This window comes from Psittacula echo (genome assembly GCF_963264785.1).
Source record: "Psittacula echo genome assembly, chromosome: 6".
NCBI lineage: Eukaryota > Metazoa > Chordata > Aves > Psittaciformes > Psittacidae > Psittacula > Psittacula echo.
In genome coordinates, this window is record NC_137743.1 from 71,215,141 (window position 1) to 71,232,111 (window position 16,971).

General features: G+C 36.8%; 1 protein-coding gene across 6 annotated transcripts in view; it reads left to right on the plus strand.

Annotated features, from left to right (window-relative positions):
- Positions 1–16,971, plus strand: part of NBEAL1 (neurobeachin like 1) — an 87,901-nt gene that overhangs the window by 64,407 nt on the left and 6,523 nt on the right. For 4 of the 6 annotated variants that reach the window (XM_080621867.1, XM_080621863.1, XM_080621864.1 and 1 more), the window contains 17 exons: positions 499–600; positions 1,631–1,726; positions 1,848–1,972; positions 3,185–3,325; positions 3,424–3,554; positions 4,761–4,870; positions 5,430–5,547; positions 6,293–6,390; positions 6,701–6,817; positions 7,327–7,416; positions 8,567–8,676; positions 9,345–9,517; positions 9,775–9,869; positions 11,581–11,697; positions 12,363–12,524; positions 13,616–13,764; positions 14,418–14,553. In XM_080621867.1, coding sequence (XP_080477993.1) covers positions 499–600; positions 1,631–1,726; positions 1,848–1,972; positions 3,185–3,325; positions 3,424–3,554; positions 4,761–4,870; positions 5,430–5,547; positions 6,293–6,390; positions 6,701–6,817; positions 7,327–7,416; positions 8,567–8,676; positions 9,345–9,517; positions 9,775–9,869; positions 11,581–11,697; positions 12,363–12,524; positions 13,616–13,764; positions 14,418–14,553 — 2,070 coding nt within the window. Of the gene's footprint in view, positions 1–498; positions 601–1,630; positions 1,727–1,847; positions 1,973–3,184; positions 3,326–3,423; positions 3,555–4,760; positions 4,871–5,429; positions 5,548–6,292; positions 6,391–6,700; positions 6,818–7,326; positions 7,417–8,566; positions 8,677–9,344; positions 9,518–9,774; positions 9,870–11,580; positions 11,698–12,362; positions 12,525–13,615; positions 13,765–14,417; positions 15,212–16,971 lie in introns of those variants that run through there. The other 2 variants (XM_080621862.1, XM_080621865.1) reach the window with 2 other exon arrangements.

Below are 16,971 nucleotides of genomic sequence, written 5' to 3' on the forward strand. Positions count from 1 at the left end.
TAGGATTAGTGAATCATTCTTGTTCACTCCCTCTCCTCTCATGTCCCCTCCAGTAACAATGTCACTGTCAGTGACCCTTTGTATGAGGGACTAAGGTATTAGAATTTAAGATGAGTTATATACTAGTAGGTGAGTTTATGAATAACTCCTATAAAATGTGTGTGCTTAAGTAAATAAATCTTTGCAATAGTTTCGTAGGGAAAACATTGGTGTAATTTTATTTGAACAGCAGCAGTATTTCCCAGACAACTTCTCTGGCAATAGTGATTTTCTGTGTAGCATCTACACACAAAAAAAAATTACATATATTGCCATTATAACATGTAACTGAAGGATGTCACATTCATCCATGTCCCAGATGTTTTACGCAGCAAGAGATAAAGAGCTTGAAAGTGTAACTATGCTCTGTTTATTGCACATTTTAATTAGGAGGGAAGCTGTTTACTTGTAAGCTTCAATCTCCAGAATAATGTTTTTATTAATGCTGTTTTCTAACAGGTACGAAACAAAGTATATAGCAGAATACTGTCGCTGCGTTCTCCAAATATTTCTGGGACCAGATCTCCACAGGAACTTTTTAAAGCTTCAGGTTTGATGCAGGTATGAGACATCTGGAGCATTCCTCTGCTTCTTGAAGGAGTCCTGGAAGGTCCTGGACTACTGATTTTAGGTTGCTATTTTTTCCTCAGTGTTTAGATGACAACTGCCAACTTCTGTACCTCAGTCTGATCACTGAACTTTCACATGCATACTTTTTAGAACTGCTATGTTTTGTCTTTGCAGTCAGTGAGGTAAATGGAGTCAGGCTCTAGTGATGTGATTATGACAAATGTTCCAACAAGAATGGAAAACCTGCTTCTGTTTTTAGTGCACGGTCTTGAGTGCACATCTTGGAACTTCTTTCACCATCTGTGCAAATAGTTTTCCATGCTACCTTTTCATGATGGGGCTTTCCTCAAAGTGCATGTGAAGATTAAGCAGGAAATACAGTCTTTAAAGGAACTAGTAATATTGGTATAAAAGGAAAAAGTCAAAATGTCTGTATTACTCTAAACATGGACAAACTTTTAAGTGTAGTAAATGTGTTTTTATCTTCTGAGGGAGATCATTTAGGCTTCTCTGAAAAAGGTTTGCAAATGACTTTTAAAACATGGCAAATGCTTTTTCTTTTTTTCCTTAACAATAAAAGCTACCATGTTTTATGTTTACATAGAGAAAATATCTTCTGTAATGAAATGTCTCCATCACATTACAGAGAGATACTGAGATCTTCTGAACAGAGCTCTGTTGTTTGGTTTGAAGTATAATAGGTGGAGCAAAGGTGCAATGACAGTGTTAGTTCACAAATTCCTGTTTTTCTTCTTCTCTTATTCGGAGCCTGCTAGTTATCTGCTGCCCTGTATTTAAAACAGTACTGGCATCAATCAGGGACATTATTTCAATGAAATATAGGTAGCACAGTCACTGAATCAGTGGAAGAATTAACTTTATTATGAGAAAATACATTTAGACTTTCATACCATTCTTACAGTCTTGTGCCTTTCACTTCCCTGGCAAGTGAATGTAATTTGCAATAGTGGTATCTTTGCTATAGTAACTTCCATTGTATCTTTTTTCTTTTGTCCTTCAGAAATGGGTGAATAGAGAAATATCCAACTTTGACTACCTTATTCAGCTGAACACAATGGCAGGACGAACTTACAATGACCTCGCTCAATACCCTGTGGTAATGAAAAATTAAGAAAAATTTTAAATTTTTTAAAAATTTTTACCAAAGAGATGTATTTTTCTATCTTGAAAGATGTACTTTTAATCTCAGTTTGATCTTTGACTCTTTTTTGTTTTAGTTCCCCTGGATTTTACGAGATTATACTTCAGAAGAACTGGACCTGAATAATCCTGCAGTCTTTAGGGATCTGTCCAAACCCATAGGGGTGGTAAATGAAAAGAATGCGAAGACTGTGAAAGAGAAGTATGTGTTTGACCTCTCGATTATATTTCTTAGTCTTTTCTGAATCTCCAGGCCAATAACACATTAGAAAAGTAAAGTTGTAACAATGAAATTCTTAAAGCTATTTTTATAACATCACAGATACATTTGCAAAGGTTTTGTTCCTGCTGCTGTGAAAGGACAAAACTTATCATTGTAAATTTTCAATTGTTTCTTAGATGTGGAGAATAAAAACTGAAAGGCTGTAGAAACACTTAATTTAATGGCCCAGCACCTTGAAGAAACATACTGTGTCCCATGTCTGATTCAAGATCTATCAATTACTTGAGCTGCTTGTGCTGAGAGGTAGCACTGATCCTAAATCTGTGCTTCCTGTTCTTTTTGAGCATAGGTTATTAGCTTTAAAATAAAATATAACTCAATGACTTCCAGCAACTCCTCTACAGGTAGGAATGACATGTACTTACACCCACGCATCAACGTAGCGATCCTTCCTTTTTTGCTAGTGTGGAGAGCGAGCGTGCTGTTGTACCAGATTGCACTTGTCAGGCATCCGCGAAAACCAGCATTCTTCTGGATACTTGGAGAAACATAGAGAATTTTCTTTGCGATATTAGGCTTTTATCTCTGACTGTAATGAAATTGGTTCTCCAGCAGTATGCTTAACTATCTTTTCTCTTACTAGCCTTGTGACACTGAGGAATATATCAGCCAGATGGTGGCATAGTACTGTAGAGTGAGTCTGCCAGTAGAAAGGGAAACGGGCATCAGTGTTATATAAATCTCCTTCCTGCATCCTGATACATTCACACACACGCTTCCCCCACCAAACATCACCAGCCCCTTAAATCTTGCAGGAAACTGTCACAAGTCCTTTCAATAATAAATGTTCAGCTTAGTTGATGGTGGAGGGGTTGCCTGTTATAAAGGCATGCTAAATCAGTCCTATCTTACCCTTTATCCAGTTTCTTAAAGCTGATAGCAAATGCCTAGGGAAGAGTATAAGAATAGGTATGTAAAGGCTTCATTTGATGTATGTTTCTATCTTTCAGCAGCCTTGCTTAGGGACTTTCTAAGTCAGATTTGGAATCCTCATGTTTAATAGAACTCAATGTATTGTTCTCTTATAGATTGCTGTGCTTGCTTCTTTTGAATCCTTGCCTCCACTAAGCATAATCCACATGTGAATCAAGTGTAGGGCTCAGCTGTATTCACAAATATTTTTTTCTTTAGATATGAGAATTTTGAGGATCCCCTTGGGATGATTGACAAATTTCACTATGGGACACATTACTCAAATGCTGCTGGTGTCATGCATTACCTCATTCGGGTAGAACCTTTCACAACACTTCATATCCAACTTCAAAGTGGCAGGTATGATATGAGCAAATAAGCAGCACTTCTTCTTTTTTCTTCCATATCATTTTATTGAGGGAATGATTAAAGTCTAACCTGAGTTTCCTGATCCACAGATTTGACTGCGCTGACAGGCAGTTCCACTCTATTCCTGCTACCTGGCAGGCGCTCATGGACAACCCCAATGATGTCAAGGAACTTATACCAGAGTTCTTCTACTTCCCAGAATTCCTGGAGAATCAGAATGGTAAACTGACTGCTCAGAATATTTCCATAGAAAAGTGTTCCTGGATTCTTCAGATTTATTTTTTTTTTTACCACCATTTGTGAATGCTGTGGAACACTTCTTGTTTAAGCTTTATAGTGTGCTTATAGAAATTACTTTAATCATCATGTTGGCTTCAAACTGTTTAATGAAGACATCAGCTGTGCAAAGCAGCAGCCTAAATGTTGTTCAAAATTCAGACTGGGGGCTTAAGGATTGTTAAAAATAGTGTTATTTACCTAGTATAAAATATCAGAGGTGCTCATTTGGATGTTTGGAAAAGAAAAAGTTAGCAATAGTTAATACTGTCTAAATGGTTAGCAGAAGTTAATGCAGATTAATTAGTATTCTTTTTACTGAGTTCATTGGATGATAGAGTTTGGACATCTTCAAACATGTGAGGTCTTTTATTTGTTCCAGGCAACAAGCTTATTTTTTGCTTGTTACTGTTGAAAGTCACCTGATTTTAGAGCCATGTAAGATTTCACTACCCATCAGAAGAAGGAAAAAACCCCAAACTGTTTCACTCAAATATAATGCTGTTTGAAAAGGCACCATCTTGCATTATGAGATTCCTAACCATTTTTTAATTCACATTTGTTGTATAGGAAATTCTTTCTCTACCTATTATGCAATTTAAAAATGGTTTTGTTTTTTTGTGCTGATGATGATTTAGTCTGCTCACAACAATCTACTAGAGTTCTAAATTATAAAAATGGGAAACACCCAAGTCACGCTTTCAAAAGTCATTGAAGTATTTAGAGTTTTTCTAATTAAAGTTAGTGGGATTTAAGATTTACTGAAAGCCTTGATTATATAACCATTTAAACCTGTAAGTAACCTAATTCTTATGAATAACCTCATTGAAATGTTTTGGACTCCCAACCCTGTTAAAGCAAATGCAGATATGTTTACAGATAGGTGTGTAAAATATTTATGCTACTTTAAAGGTTGGGACTTCAGCTTCAAAATCACTTGGGAGCTTTGGATGTTTGTCATCCTTTATTATTTCACATTTTAAACATTCAGAGCAGACCCTAGCCTCCTATGTCAGTGGTAGGGTTATTGGAGATCTGCATTGGAATTTTTCATTATCCTTCATTGAGAAAAGAATGCTTTTTAATCTTTATTAAGAAATCAAGATAATATTTTGTAGTAATTCTTAAATTTTTCCAAATCATTCACTAGGTTTTAACTTAGGTCAGCTTCAAATATCCAAAGAGGTGGTAAATGACGTTGTTCTCCCCAAATGGGCCCATTCCCCAGAAGACTTCATTTATAAACACAGGAAGGCTCTGGTAAGATGATGTTTGTATATGTGAAGTAATGATAAAGAAAGCACATTTATACGTTATCACTGTGTAAAATACTGGGACTACATTCAAACTACAGTTGTGGCTGCTTTTGACTTAAGAATACCATTAGAACTTTCAGTTAAAAGCGCTGTGCGTGTCAATAAAGTGTTCAAAAGAAAAAAAGAAAAGTCCTGAAGACTAATAATTTGGGAATTTGCTGCCCTAGGAGATACCATACAGAATTAGGTGGGTTTAGGTAATAAGACTTCCCTTGCTTTTTAAACACTATTCTGTGTGGTGCTAGGGAACTAGCAGCTTACCTTTGCTTGCACAGTTGCATTTCAGTAGTCTAAATGTGCTGCTTCACTGTATTTATTTTCCCTCTTACCTGGCAGTTACTGCCCTGAACACACATGGATATTCTTATGCTTCTGCCCTGTACATTGGTATATACCTGGTTTGTGGATACTCTGAGTTTAGTAATTATATCTTTTCCATAGAAAATACTTCAAGAAGGGAGCAGTACTTATCTTACTCTTACAAGAGCATTTTTTTCTTCTAGGAATCTGAGTATGTTTCTGCTCATCTTCATGAATGGATAGATTTGATTTTTGGCTATAAGCAGAGGGGACCAGCTGCAGTGGAGGCGCTCAATGTATTCTATTATTGTACTTATGAAGGTACTAAGCAGTATGCTCTCTTGTCATTGTCATCAGACTTGTGGGTTTTCAGTATTAGAAAACACTTGATTTTTGAGCATGCCATACAGTAGCATACGGTAAGGTAGCAGAATCATAGATGAAATATGGCAGCATAACTTGTAATTTATCATCACATAAACAGAATATTTGATGCTTTGATCAGCAGTTGTGAACCTGAAATATTAATAAAGATGTTCTGGTTTTGTTTGGGGGGTTTTCGTTGTTGTCAGTTGGTTTTTGGTGTTTTTTTTTCTTTAAGGGGGTGGTTCCAGTGGCTTGTATTTTTGTTTCTAAAAGTGCTTGAGGCTTTTTGTTAGTTTCTCATTTGCTTGCTTTAAAGCATTTTGTGGGAAGAAGCTTCTTGTGGTTTAGGGGTCAAGGCAAGTTACTTAAAACAACAAATACTTAAGACAGATGTTAGTCTGTTAATTCGTTGGAATTTTGGGTGGCTTGTGTGCAGCTTGTTGCATACATGAAACATTAAATTCATTTGATAAGACAAAAGCCTACAATTCGTGCACTTACGTATACTTAAAATGCAGAGTGGAGTTTTCAGATCATATTTTATACAGAGGCATTGTTTGGAGGCTTTTCCTGGGTAAAGGATGATAATGATGAAATTAAGTTCTGCAACATTTGTTGACCATATTTATTCTCAGTAAATTGTTTGGATTATGTTGTTTTTCATTTTTTTCTACCCTTCATCATTCTGGTTGTGATCCAGGGGCTGTGGATTTGGATGCTTTAACAGACGATAAAGAAAGGAAAGCTTTAGAAGGGATGATAAACAATTTTGGACAAACTCCCTGTCAGCTGTTAAAGGTAATGCTCTTTGTTGCCTTTCAGTCAGACCTTTGTGGTTAAATCCAATTGAGTTACAAAGGACTTCTGAGAAAGTGAAAGAATAATGGTTTGTAAGATAATAGTTTTGAATTTTAGGAATATTAAGTCTTTGCCACATTACCATTTGTAAAGGTCAAAATGATGGAAATGTAGCGTACAGTTTTCAGAAGAAATTAATTTTCTTTAAGAAGGAAAATTAGGCACTTGAAAGTCTTCTTTCCCATTGATTGCCATACAACAACTTGATAAATTTGATTAATTTGATATTCCATCAAATATTGTCTCCTAGGAGCCCCATCCACAAAGGCTGTCAGCAGAAGAGGTAGTACAAAGACTAACTAAAAGTGATACCTCTACTTTGAATCTCTTCCAACACCTCACTGAACTGAAATCATTCTTCATAGAGGTACATGTGCTACTTGAAACTGTTTAAAGTCTAACCTGAAACTTCTGATGTACTTGAAACAAAAGATCACAATGTAGATGAAAATAAACTTGTTTCCTATTTATAGAAATATTTTAAAATGCAGTGTGCATAAAATGAACTCTGTCTTCTTTGTTAGCAACATAGAGGTTGAATCCCATAAATCTGTATGTGTTGGCCACTTGTGTGGGTGCTGTTTGAGTATTAAGTTAGCCACCACACAGGGAAAGCTAAGAACATCAGTGGTGGTATCTTAGGACTTGCTGAACTTGGTAACTAAACTCACTGATTCAGGACAGAGCCAGGGTTTAATTTCTGGTGTTTGTGACAAAGCCTACTTGCATGAATTGAAAATGTGTGTGCCAGTACCTTAGAGTACTGTAAAGGTCTGGCATTAGCTTTAGAGGTGCTGCATATTACTCCTTACAAGTTCTAGATTTGTCCTTCAGCTCTTGGACATAATCAGACCAAAACCGTGTCCTTTCTTGTAGGGAATAAGTGATGGTGTGCCCATTGTCAAAGCTGTTGTCCCCAGGACCCAGTCACGTTCTTTTATTTCTCAGGGAAGCCCAGAGATTTTGGTGAGTTGTGTGTTTCAGTGCTATTCTTAAACTGCAGATAATCAAATAGGTGTATTTTTTCCCATACAGCTTGTGAATAAGCACTTAACTATCCCTGTTCAAATGTGTTTCCTTAATCTATAATGAATGTCAGCTGTAAGTTAAATATTTGTCTTCTGAAGGGAAGCCAGGCTGATTTGTTGAATGGCATTTAAGAGCTGCTGATGATACATGAGTGTAAGTTGTAGTGAGGTGTGTTGTAAGTTGCCCACTTGATCTGCTTCCATGGTAGCAATTTCCTAATGCAATGCAGCCCAGCTTTAAAATGACAGGATTGAGTTATTAATAGTATCATTATGCTTATCATTACTTTCCAAATCATATATTAAACTATACCATATGTGGCATATACATGCTCCAGAGGCCTTCACTGTTCATAAAGTTAACTTTTGCACTGACTAGTAAAGACGCGGGTACTATAACAGATGGCTAAATGATGAAAGGAGGAGAGTGGTTTTGTGATTACATCTGTATGTATGGTCTGCATACTGGCAGATATTGAAAGAAAAATATTCTTTTTCAATATTCCTATTTTGTAGGTCAGACTTATTGTCCTGGCATAATGTCGTATGTGCATGTGACATTTGGAACTTGGACATGTCTAAAATGCTTATTGAAAATACACCTCAACTATTTGGATTCTTTTCTTAGTTTCTCAGAAATAGAACTGTAGTGTAACTTTTTCAAAACCTTCTGTGTTAGTATGTTAACTGTTAGTGATTACTGTTTCAAAGTGAAGCAGCAACTTAAACTAAATGACTGAACTGTAATGAAATGTTTATGAGGGGTTGGTTGGCTGAGTTTTTTGTTTTGTTTCATATTTTTTTGTCTCTGCCCTTTTTTCCCCATTCAACTTCTCTGACCTATCTAAAACATTCACTGTTCTAACTCAGTAATATATACCACACACAGATTAACTCACCTGAGTGAGGTTATTTTATTTACTTGTTTAGAAAATTTGTGGGTGAGGGGATGTGTATTTTGTTTTTTTTTACTTTGTGGTAAATTCTCAAGAAGCCTATACTGGATTTTATGCAAGCTCTGTTACCATCAAAGCAAGAAGAGAATATACCTCTGAGTTTCACCGATGTTTCTATCACACCATTTTTAGGTAACGGCAAGCCTCAACTGCATTATTGGAACTCATGGTTGGCTGCCTTATGATAAAAATATCTCCAACTACTTTACATTCATCAGGGATACCACAGTGACAAATCCCAAGTAAGCAAATGATGAGGAGGGGTGCAGATGAATAAAATTAATTTTATAAATTAATATTATATTTTTAATTATTATAAAATTATTTTAATTATTATTAAAAAATTACAGTAATAAAATACAGTAATGGTTGAACAGTTAGTGGATTGTACTGTTACCATTGCCTGAATTTTCACCTAAGAATGCATCTTCCAGTGTTCAGTAACATCGCCTCTAATCTGTAACACCGTGAAGAGTTATGCAGGTGGCATTTTAAGGTTCTGCATTCTAAGAGCTATTTCTAATTTTTTTTCTAATAATCATAAAACCTCATCTTGGAATCTGAGATGGGCGATCTTTATACTTTGTTATACTATAGCACAGGTATATGTGGTGGTTTTGTTTCTCTGTTTTTAATTCAATGTTTACTTACTAGCCACATGAGTTATTAAATTGCATAAAAGGTTGAAAAGATCTAAGGTGAAATCTTGCTTCCACTTGCCAATGGCAGTGAGTTTTGCTGTGGTTCATGGGAGGCAGAATTTCGCCTTCTTTTTTTTTTTTTTTTTTTTTTTTTTTTTATATAGCCTCTTTTATAGATGGAATTTCATAATTTTAAAGTGCAAAATACATAAAATATATTGATTTGGACTAAGGTTACTCTTATTTAACTGCTCATCATTTCCCTACAGAACACAACGCAACGTGAGTGGTCCTTTTGCCCCGGGGCTGGAGATTACCTCCAAGTTGTTTGCAGTATCCCATGATGCAAAACTGCTCTTTAGTGGAGGACACTGGGACAATAGCGTTAGAGTAACATCGCTTACAAAAGGCAAGCTGATTGGACAGCACATCAGGCATATGGGTTAGTAACTAATTCTTTATATTGTGAAATTAAAGATTTTACGTGTTGTAGCTTGATGTTTGGTCTATTTGGAAAGAACTATAGCCAGGGCACTTGAGCAGACAAGCATAGCAGGTATAAAGAAATGTCAGTGTTAAGAAGAATGCTGACTGCAAACCATCATACATTGTTGATGTATTGCATGCACATTGTAATTCTGTGGGAAAATAGTCTTAAATATGTATGTGATAACTTTCTGTTTTCATTCCTTCATCTAGATATTGTGACCTGCTTGGCAATCGACTACTGTGGAATTCATTTAATTTCAGGCTCCAGAGATACTACCTGTATGATATGGCACATAATTCATCAGGTAGGTTATTTAGGCATATTCTAAGAAGCAGTTTTAGAATGGTTTTTTTGTGCTTCTCTGTTTTGGTGTGATTGTTCACTGATTTCCTTCTTTTCAGGATTGCAGGTAAGAAAGTCCACTAAAATTGATTAGCTTAGTAATTTTGTTATTCCCGTTGTGTTCTGTGTTTGAAATATTCACTTACACACATTAGTTACTATATAGCTGAAGTATGGTATTTTAGAGTCACTCTCAAAGATTTCATAGATTATTTTCAGTATGGGCAAATATTACCCCTCATCATACAGATGGGAGAATGGAAGGAGAGAAACACTGCTTTAGACTACCAGAGTTAGTCAGAACAATACTTATAGTTGAGTATTTTTACATTTCTAGGAGCTGTTCACTCCAGTAGTTGCATTTTAGCATTGCATTTCCTCTGTGGGTAGTACTGATGACTATACTAGGAGTTAGCAGTGACATTAGACTGTTTCCTGGGTTTACACTTGTGGTTTTGAATTCTTTAATATTAGTCTTGTGCTTTCACATAATGAAAGTGCTTGTGCAATGCATGTCTGTGCTTACACTCAAAATGTAATACAGTTTCCATTCTTAATGCATGTTAAATGTTCACTTCTGATTGCTGCTTCAAGCAACTTTAGATATACAGGTGGAATTAACAGTAGGCAGGAGCTGTCATGTTACAGACAGTGAGACTCCTTAGTGCAGTATTTGTTTGTCTCAAGTAAGGATAAATGTTGGAACTTTAAAATTTATTTCTTTGCATTTTGTGAGTTAAATCATCCTCTGGTGATTAACTTTGTTTAGAATTGCTTTTTTTAAGACTTCTAATGTATTTTTCTTTTTTATGTAATGTATATGTAAGTGATACTGTATGTATTTTAAATCCTTCTTATGAGACTTTTATCTTGGTCTTTACAATGTGGCAGCAATGGGACTGTGTGCTGTCACTTCTGTTCTACTTGTCTGTTCTGCATTGTCACCTTCTATCCCAGCTCTGTATTTTGATACTGGTTCTGCATTCCTGCATGCTTCAGGCTTCCAGGGCTTGGTTGGCAGTCAAATTTCTATCACAGAAATGAGAATAAATAGTGCTTTGCAGAACTGTTTTCTGTACCTTCTCTTTAAGTACAGGTCTTGCCTTTGAAGTGGTTTGTGAGAATAAGTCTGTATACGCTGACAGTACACTCCCTGGAACAAAGTATTAAATAATTTTGACACCCTGCAGTCATGTGGGGAAATTACTGTTTTCAGTGAACAGTATTGCAAGATTTCCTTTGCATATCACTCTACTGGTAGTCACTGAGAAGGATTATTTCCATACTTTTTCCTTAGAAAACAGAACTTAAAATAGAAAATAGAGTTGCTGTAACTTTAAGCAAAATAGCTTTCAGTCTCTTTAAGCTTGGCTGTGAAGGTAGTGCTTAATTCCTTGCACACCTGGACATCTGAAGGGATAGAAGTCAGCTAAGTAAATCTGTCTTTCACATCCACATAGTAACTATGTTCATTCGTTCTTGTGACTTCAGTAAATAGGGCTGCTGACATAAAAGGCAAAAAATTGAAATTGGAATGTGTGAGTTGTACCTTTGGTTTTGGCCTATGTCAAATATACATCTCACACAACCGATACTGAAGATACCAGAAACTTATTTTTTGTTTGTCCTTCAGCTGCAAGAGAATGTGTCATTGCACTTTTTGTTACTCTCAGGGAGGAGTGCTTGTAGGCCTGGCACCTAAGCCATTACAGATCCTTTATGGGCATACTGATGAAGTTTCGAGCGTTGGCATCAGCACTGAACTGGACATGGCAGTATCAGGATCTAGGGTAAGCGTCCTCATACCTTCCCCTTCTTTGCCCTCTTCTCTACTCAAACCATAGAGTGTGTCTGAAGTTGATTGAGTACAATAAAATGTGACTATTTCACAATCTTTTTTTTCTTCAGCCTTGCAGAAGATATGTGCCATCTCCCTAGCTGCCTGCTTGAATCAGGCTCTCTTAAACTGCACAGCATAGGCCTCAGCTACCATGCTGTGTTATTCTGCACAGAGGAACTTTAATGTGTGTGGACTTACTTGGAGATCTTAAGTTTCTCATAGAAACAATTCTGTGACAGTTTCTTCCCTGATTCCTTAACCTTGAAGGTTCTGTGCAGCTTACTCATGCTCTACTGTACTCTACTATAGGCAGGCTGCTGAACTCTGACTCTATACAGCACATAATGCTTACTTATAAATATGACATATGAAATACCTGATTTACTGTCTGTCCTTCCCCTCTTGCCCTGTTTGCTTTTGTTTTTTCACATGCCTATAGTACATGGCCTTGAGGGGAATGCCTCTTCGTCTAGAATTCCTAATGCTCAGGAGTCTTGATCTCTGGTTAAGGATTTAAGTGCTTTCAAAGTATTCTCTCTGTATTTAAATACTCTTTCTGCATGCTGTGGTAATGTGTCTGCTGAGTAGCAGCTTAACTGAATTTGGTCACTGCAGGATGGGACTGTTATTGTCCGCACTATTCGGAAAGGTCAGTACGTGAGGACTTTGCGACCGCCTTGTGAGAGTTCTCTCCTGCTGACTATTCCCAACCTGGCTGTGTCTTGGGAAGGCCATATAGTTGTCCACACCAGCATAGAAGGAAAGACTACTCTTAAGGTATTTAGTTTCATGGAGTACCTCTGTTTCACTGAAGACTTTAATAATAAATGTACCTCACTTTATCCTTATTTCATAAAGTAATGAGTCTTTTTAAGCATGCTGTGTCTGTTTCCCCGTTTTCTTTTTAATTTTGCTAGCCAATTTGAATGGAATTTGATTAAAAGATAAATCACAGACAGACTGTGCTCGTGTGAGCTTCGTGAAAATCTTCAAACACCTGCAAGGAAGATGCCCAAGCATGCACTAATGAATCTTCCTGGGGGAGCTGCTTTGAAACATAAAACTAGGGAAATGAGTTCCACTGTGCACAGATAAAGAGGCTTATAAGGGGAGCATTAAGTTCTGGGTGCAAGATGCCCAGTGACTACACTGATGTTCCTTAGCTTTGGATTGGAGTTATAGCTGAAATGTTTGCAGTTTACCTTATCCTATCTATTGAGTAGCTGTGTAGTTGCTTTAATAAGGGTAGAGCTATTATTTCTATGAGCATAGGAAATCTCTTGGAAGATAATTTTATTGGAGATAGGCATGCTAGCTGCATTGGGAAGATGGGGAGAGAAGTGACCAAGGTGTTGTCAGGCTGGAAGAGCTTCATATGGTCATGTTAGCTGTATCTTTAATTCATCAAGAATTCATTGCCTTGTCCAGAAAATGCTTATGTATCAGGCTCTGTGGAAATATACCCATTTCCTTCTGCTTTTCAGATTGGGGGAAAGGGTAGCAGCAGGGCAGAAGATAAGTGCTCTTTTCCCTTCTTCTCTCTTAACAAAAACCCATATAAAATAGACTTGTCCATTAAATCCATGGATGTTTCCAGAAAATTTGGGATTGATTAGACAGATAGGTAAGACGTTACCATGTTGCATCATGAGGTAATGAGGAATAACTTCAAAAATTCCCATAGAGGACCTGGTATACATACACATCACATACAGGCTTGGTACTCTTGTATTGTTCAGCAAGGAGGCTGTTGTCAGCCATATGTGGATTATTGTCCAGGTTAGCTCCTGTTAGAGAGCTAAAGATACAAATAATACAATCTTAATCCATTCAGTCCTCTGTGACAGATTTATTTTTGATCTATTCAGGATAAGAATGCATTACATCTCTATTCTGTCAATGGAAAATATCTGGGTTCTGAGACTCTGAAGGAGGAAGTGTCAGATATGTGTGTGACTGGCGAGTATATCGTGATGGGCAGCTTACAGGGATTTCTTTCCATACGGGATCTCTACAGGTAATGTACCAAAACCATCAGTAGTTTATTATTGAGATGTAAATATAAAGGCTTACTGAGAAAAGCTGTGATTGTCCCCATGTCTCATTAGTCACTGGGAAGGCAGCAACTGCAGGTTCAAGCCTCATGTAGTTCTGTGCGGAGTTTTAAAGTCCGTGTACTGCTATGCCCTGTAGAGCTCCATTGCTCCTCAGAATGGGAGTTGTTATAGAATCATAGAATGGTTTGGGTTGGAAAGGACCTCAAGATCATCTAGTTCCAACCCCCTGCCATCGACAGGGACACTAGGCCATGTTGCCCAAGGCTCTTTCCAACCTGGCCTTGAGCACTGCCAGTGATGGAGCAGCCACATCTTCCTTGGGCAACCCATTCCAGTGCCTGATCTTGTCTCTTAGGCAGTTGTGGGACTAATGTCACAGTTCTTCAGTGAAATGGCTTAACTTACCTGTCCATGCCTTTTCTTGTTATTTGAGCTCTATTCTGGGATACGGTTAGATCATTCCTTAGGAGTTTACAATAACTGAAATTGCTAACTGGATCCTTGAGAAGCTGTTCTAGAATGCACCATGTGGACAGCAATTTCAAATGCAGAGTGATTCTTTGCAATATGTGCAAATAAAAAATATACTATATGTGGTTTTTGTTCATTTCAGCTTGAGTCTGACCATCTCCCCCTTAGCCATGCGACTGCCAATTCATTGCATTTCTGTCACCAAAGAGTATAGCCACATCCTTGTTGGCTTGGAGGACGGCAAGTTGATTATCGTTGGTGTTGGCAAGCCAGCAGAGGTAAAACCCGCCATCAAGAACTTTTTCTACCGAACAGTGGGAAACTCACTTATTTCTGCTTTCCAGTTGAGCAAGAGGTCTCCTCTATGGCAGGGTAAACTTAAGAGCAAGTTTCAGTTTTCAGTGGGAAAGAAATAACTTTTGAGACTGCTCTACTGAAATTCCTCATTAAGAATCAAAGGTATAATAGGGATCGCAGATGGGAAGCTCAGCTGGACTAACTTCCAGACTTCTATCACACCTGAATGAGCAAAGTCGTAATAGCTAACTTTTCTGAAGGTGATAGTGTTGTCAGCCACTTCTTGATGAGATAATTTTCCAGAAGAAAATTGGAAATGAAAGAGAGCAAGATACTTTATTTTTTATGGTTTCTGTCAGATATCTTTTAATATGCATTGTGTGACACTGGGGGAAAAAATATTACTTCTTTCTGTTAAGTCTCTAATTGCAATGCACAGAGAATCACTTGTGTAGGTTCCCAATATGCTCTGTGCTCCATATGGTGAATATAAACTTGTTGGTACTGCATATGCAGTATCAAATACAGAGCATCCATCTGTCAAATAGCTATGCCCGGCTTTTCTGTGCAAAATGTAGATTTTGCTTTAAGTACTACTTCTCATGACTTTCAAAGTACTTGAGTTAGCTTATTCTCTTTATAACCCGATCTCCATTGTGCTGCAGTATATTTATTTGAAAATGTGATTTTCACTTTTGCATGACCTTTAGTAAATGGCAGAGAAGATGTATTAATTTAATTTTGTATTTTAATTGTGAAAACAGCAACTTTATTTGCCAGCATTTTGAAATGTTTTAGCTAGGAGATACATAGTTTAATATGGTAGTCTGATTTTGCTTGCAGCAGATGGGGGGGAGGTTTCCACTGGCTTCCAGTTGGACAGCTTTTTTGTACTGTAGAATTGACAAGGAGCTGTTTATGATGTGGTTAAACATATGTTTGTAAAGCAGCTTTAAAGTCACTGTCATTTCTAAGCTTCCTATTGCATAGAAAAGATCTTTTGTAGGCTGAAATTTATGTATCTCATTAGACTGAAGGCTTTTTCTTTTTTTTTTTTTCCCCAGTTCTTTATCACATCTATTTTTCTAACTATGGAAAAAGTGTTGTTTCAAATACAGGGTTCCTTTTATGAATGTAGAGGCTTTCCAATGATTTTTCAGTATTTTCTGTTTATAGTTCAGATGATCTGCAAGCTTAATATCCATGTACATAGATTTTTTTAAAAAGCACAAACATGTAAGGAAAAATGTTATATCACAGATTTTCTAGTTTTCTATAATGGCATCAATATATTTGAAAAGTATGTGTATGTGGGGTATTTATTTGTTTATTTATTTGTAGTTTGGAAGAAATATATTTGTTACTAGAATTTCATCCTTATGCAGAAGATAGTGTTGTAGTTTGGGATTTCAATGATACTGATCCTTAGGATAAAGGGAGAGACTGACCTTTAATGTGCGAAATGCTGCTTGGTGTTAAGATTGGCCTATAGTGTTTCCACATTGACAGTATCCATTATGATGTGAAGTGTAATAAATGTCTTTGTATTTTTAACAATTACTTTAGCTGTTTGGGATGTTGCAGAACTCTGAGGAATTATCACCTGTTAGCATTAATCTTGGTCAGCACTGTGCCTTTCCTATAACGCTGCTGCTGTGGTGGTAGAGTTCTTAAGCATGCTTCATTTGTGGTGTTAATTGCTGGGAACTGCTCTAAACTTGTGCTGTTAAGGCATGCATCCTGTTTATTAACTGGAAGGGATTTATTAATCTAATCAGCTGCCAGGCTGATCAGTGCTGGCCAATCATAAGTGTTGTACTTGAGTAAATTAAAACAGTTTCTTACAAATTATTGTCAGATTGCAGACCTACCAGACGCTGGATTTAATACAGCCTCTGGTTGCTTGTTACCTGTCTTGACTTATGCCATATTCAGTATGAGTTATTTCTGGTTTAAATTTCACTCTGAGCACTGCACACAGAATCTTTGGAAGACTGTATAAATTTGACACCAGGAGATAACCTTTCTCTCTTACCTTCCTTCTGCCATCACTGCCCTGCATTTTGGTTATCTTTTCCTTTTCACTTCTAGCAATTTTTGTTTGAAATCTCTAAAATAAAATGTCCTTTCTTCTAATTTAGTTCATTTTTGCTTGACATTCATCTCATATTTCTTTCTTTTTTTTTTTCCTTCCTAACACTGCTTCTAAGCTGTTTGAAGTAGGTTAAGTATTAAATACACATGATTTGGCATTATCGCTTTAACTGTTCAATATCAGAGAAGACTGTGGTTAGTGTTTTGTCTGATGTTTTTTGTCAGTCCCAAATATCATCCCTAAATGTAGCTTTTGGTTTGTTTTCAAATAATTTTTGTTGGTGTGATTTTGTTTATGCAGTACA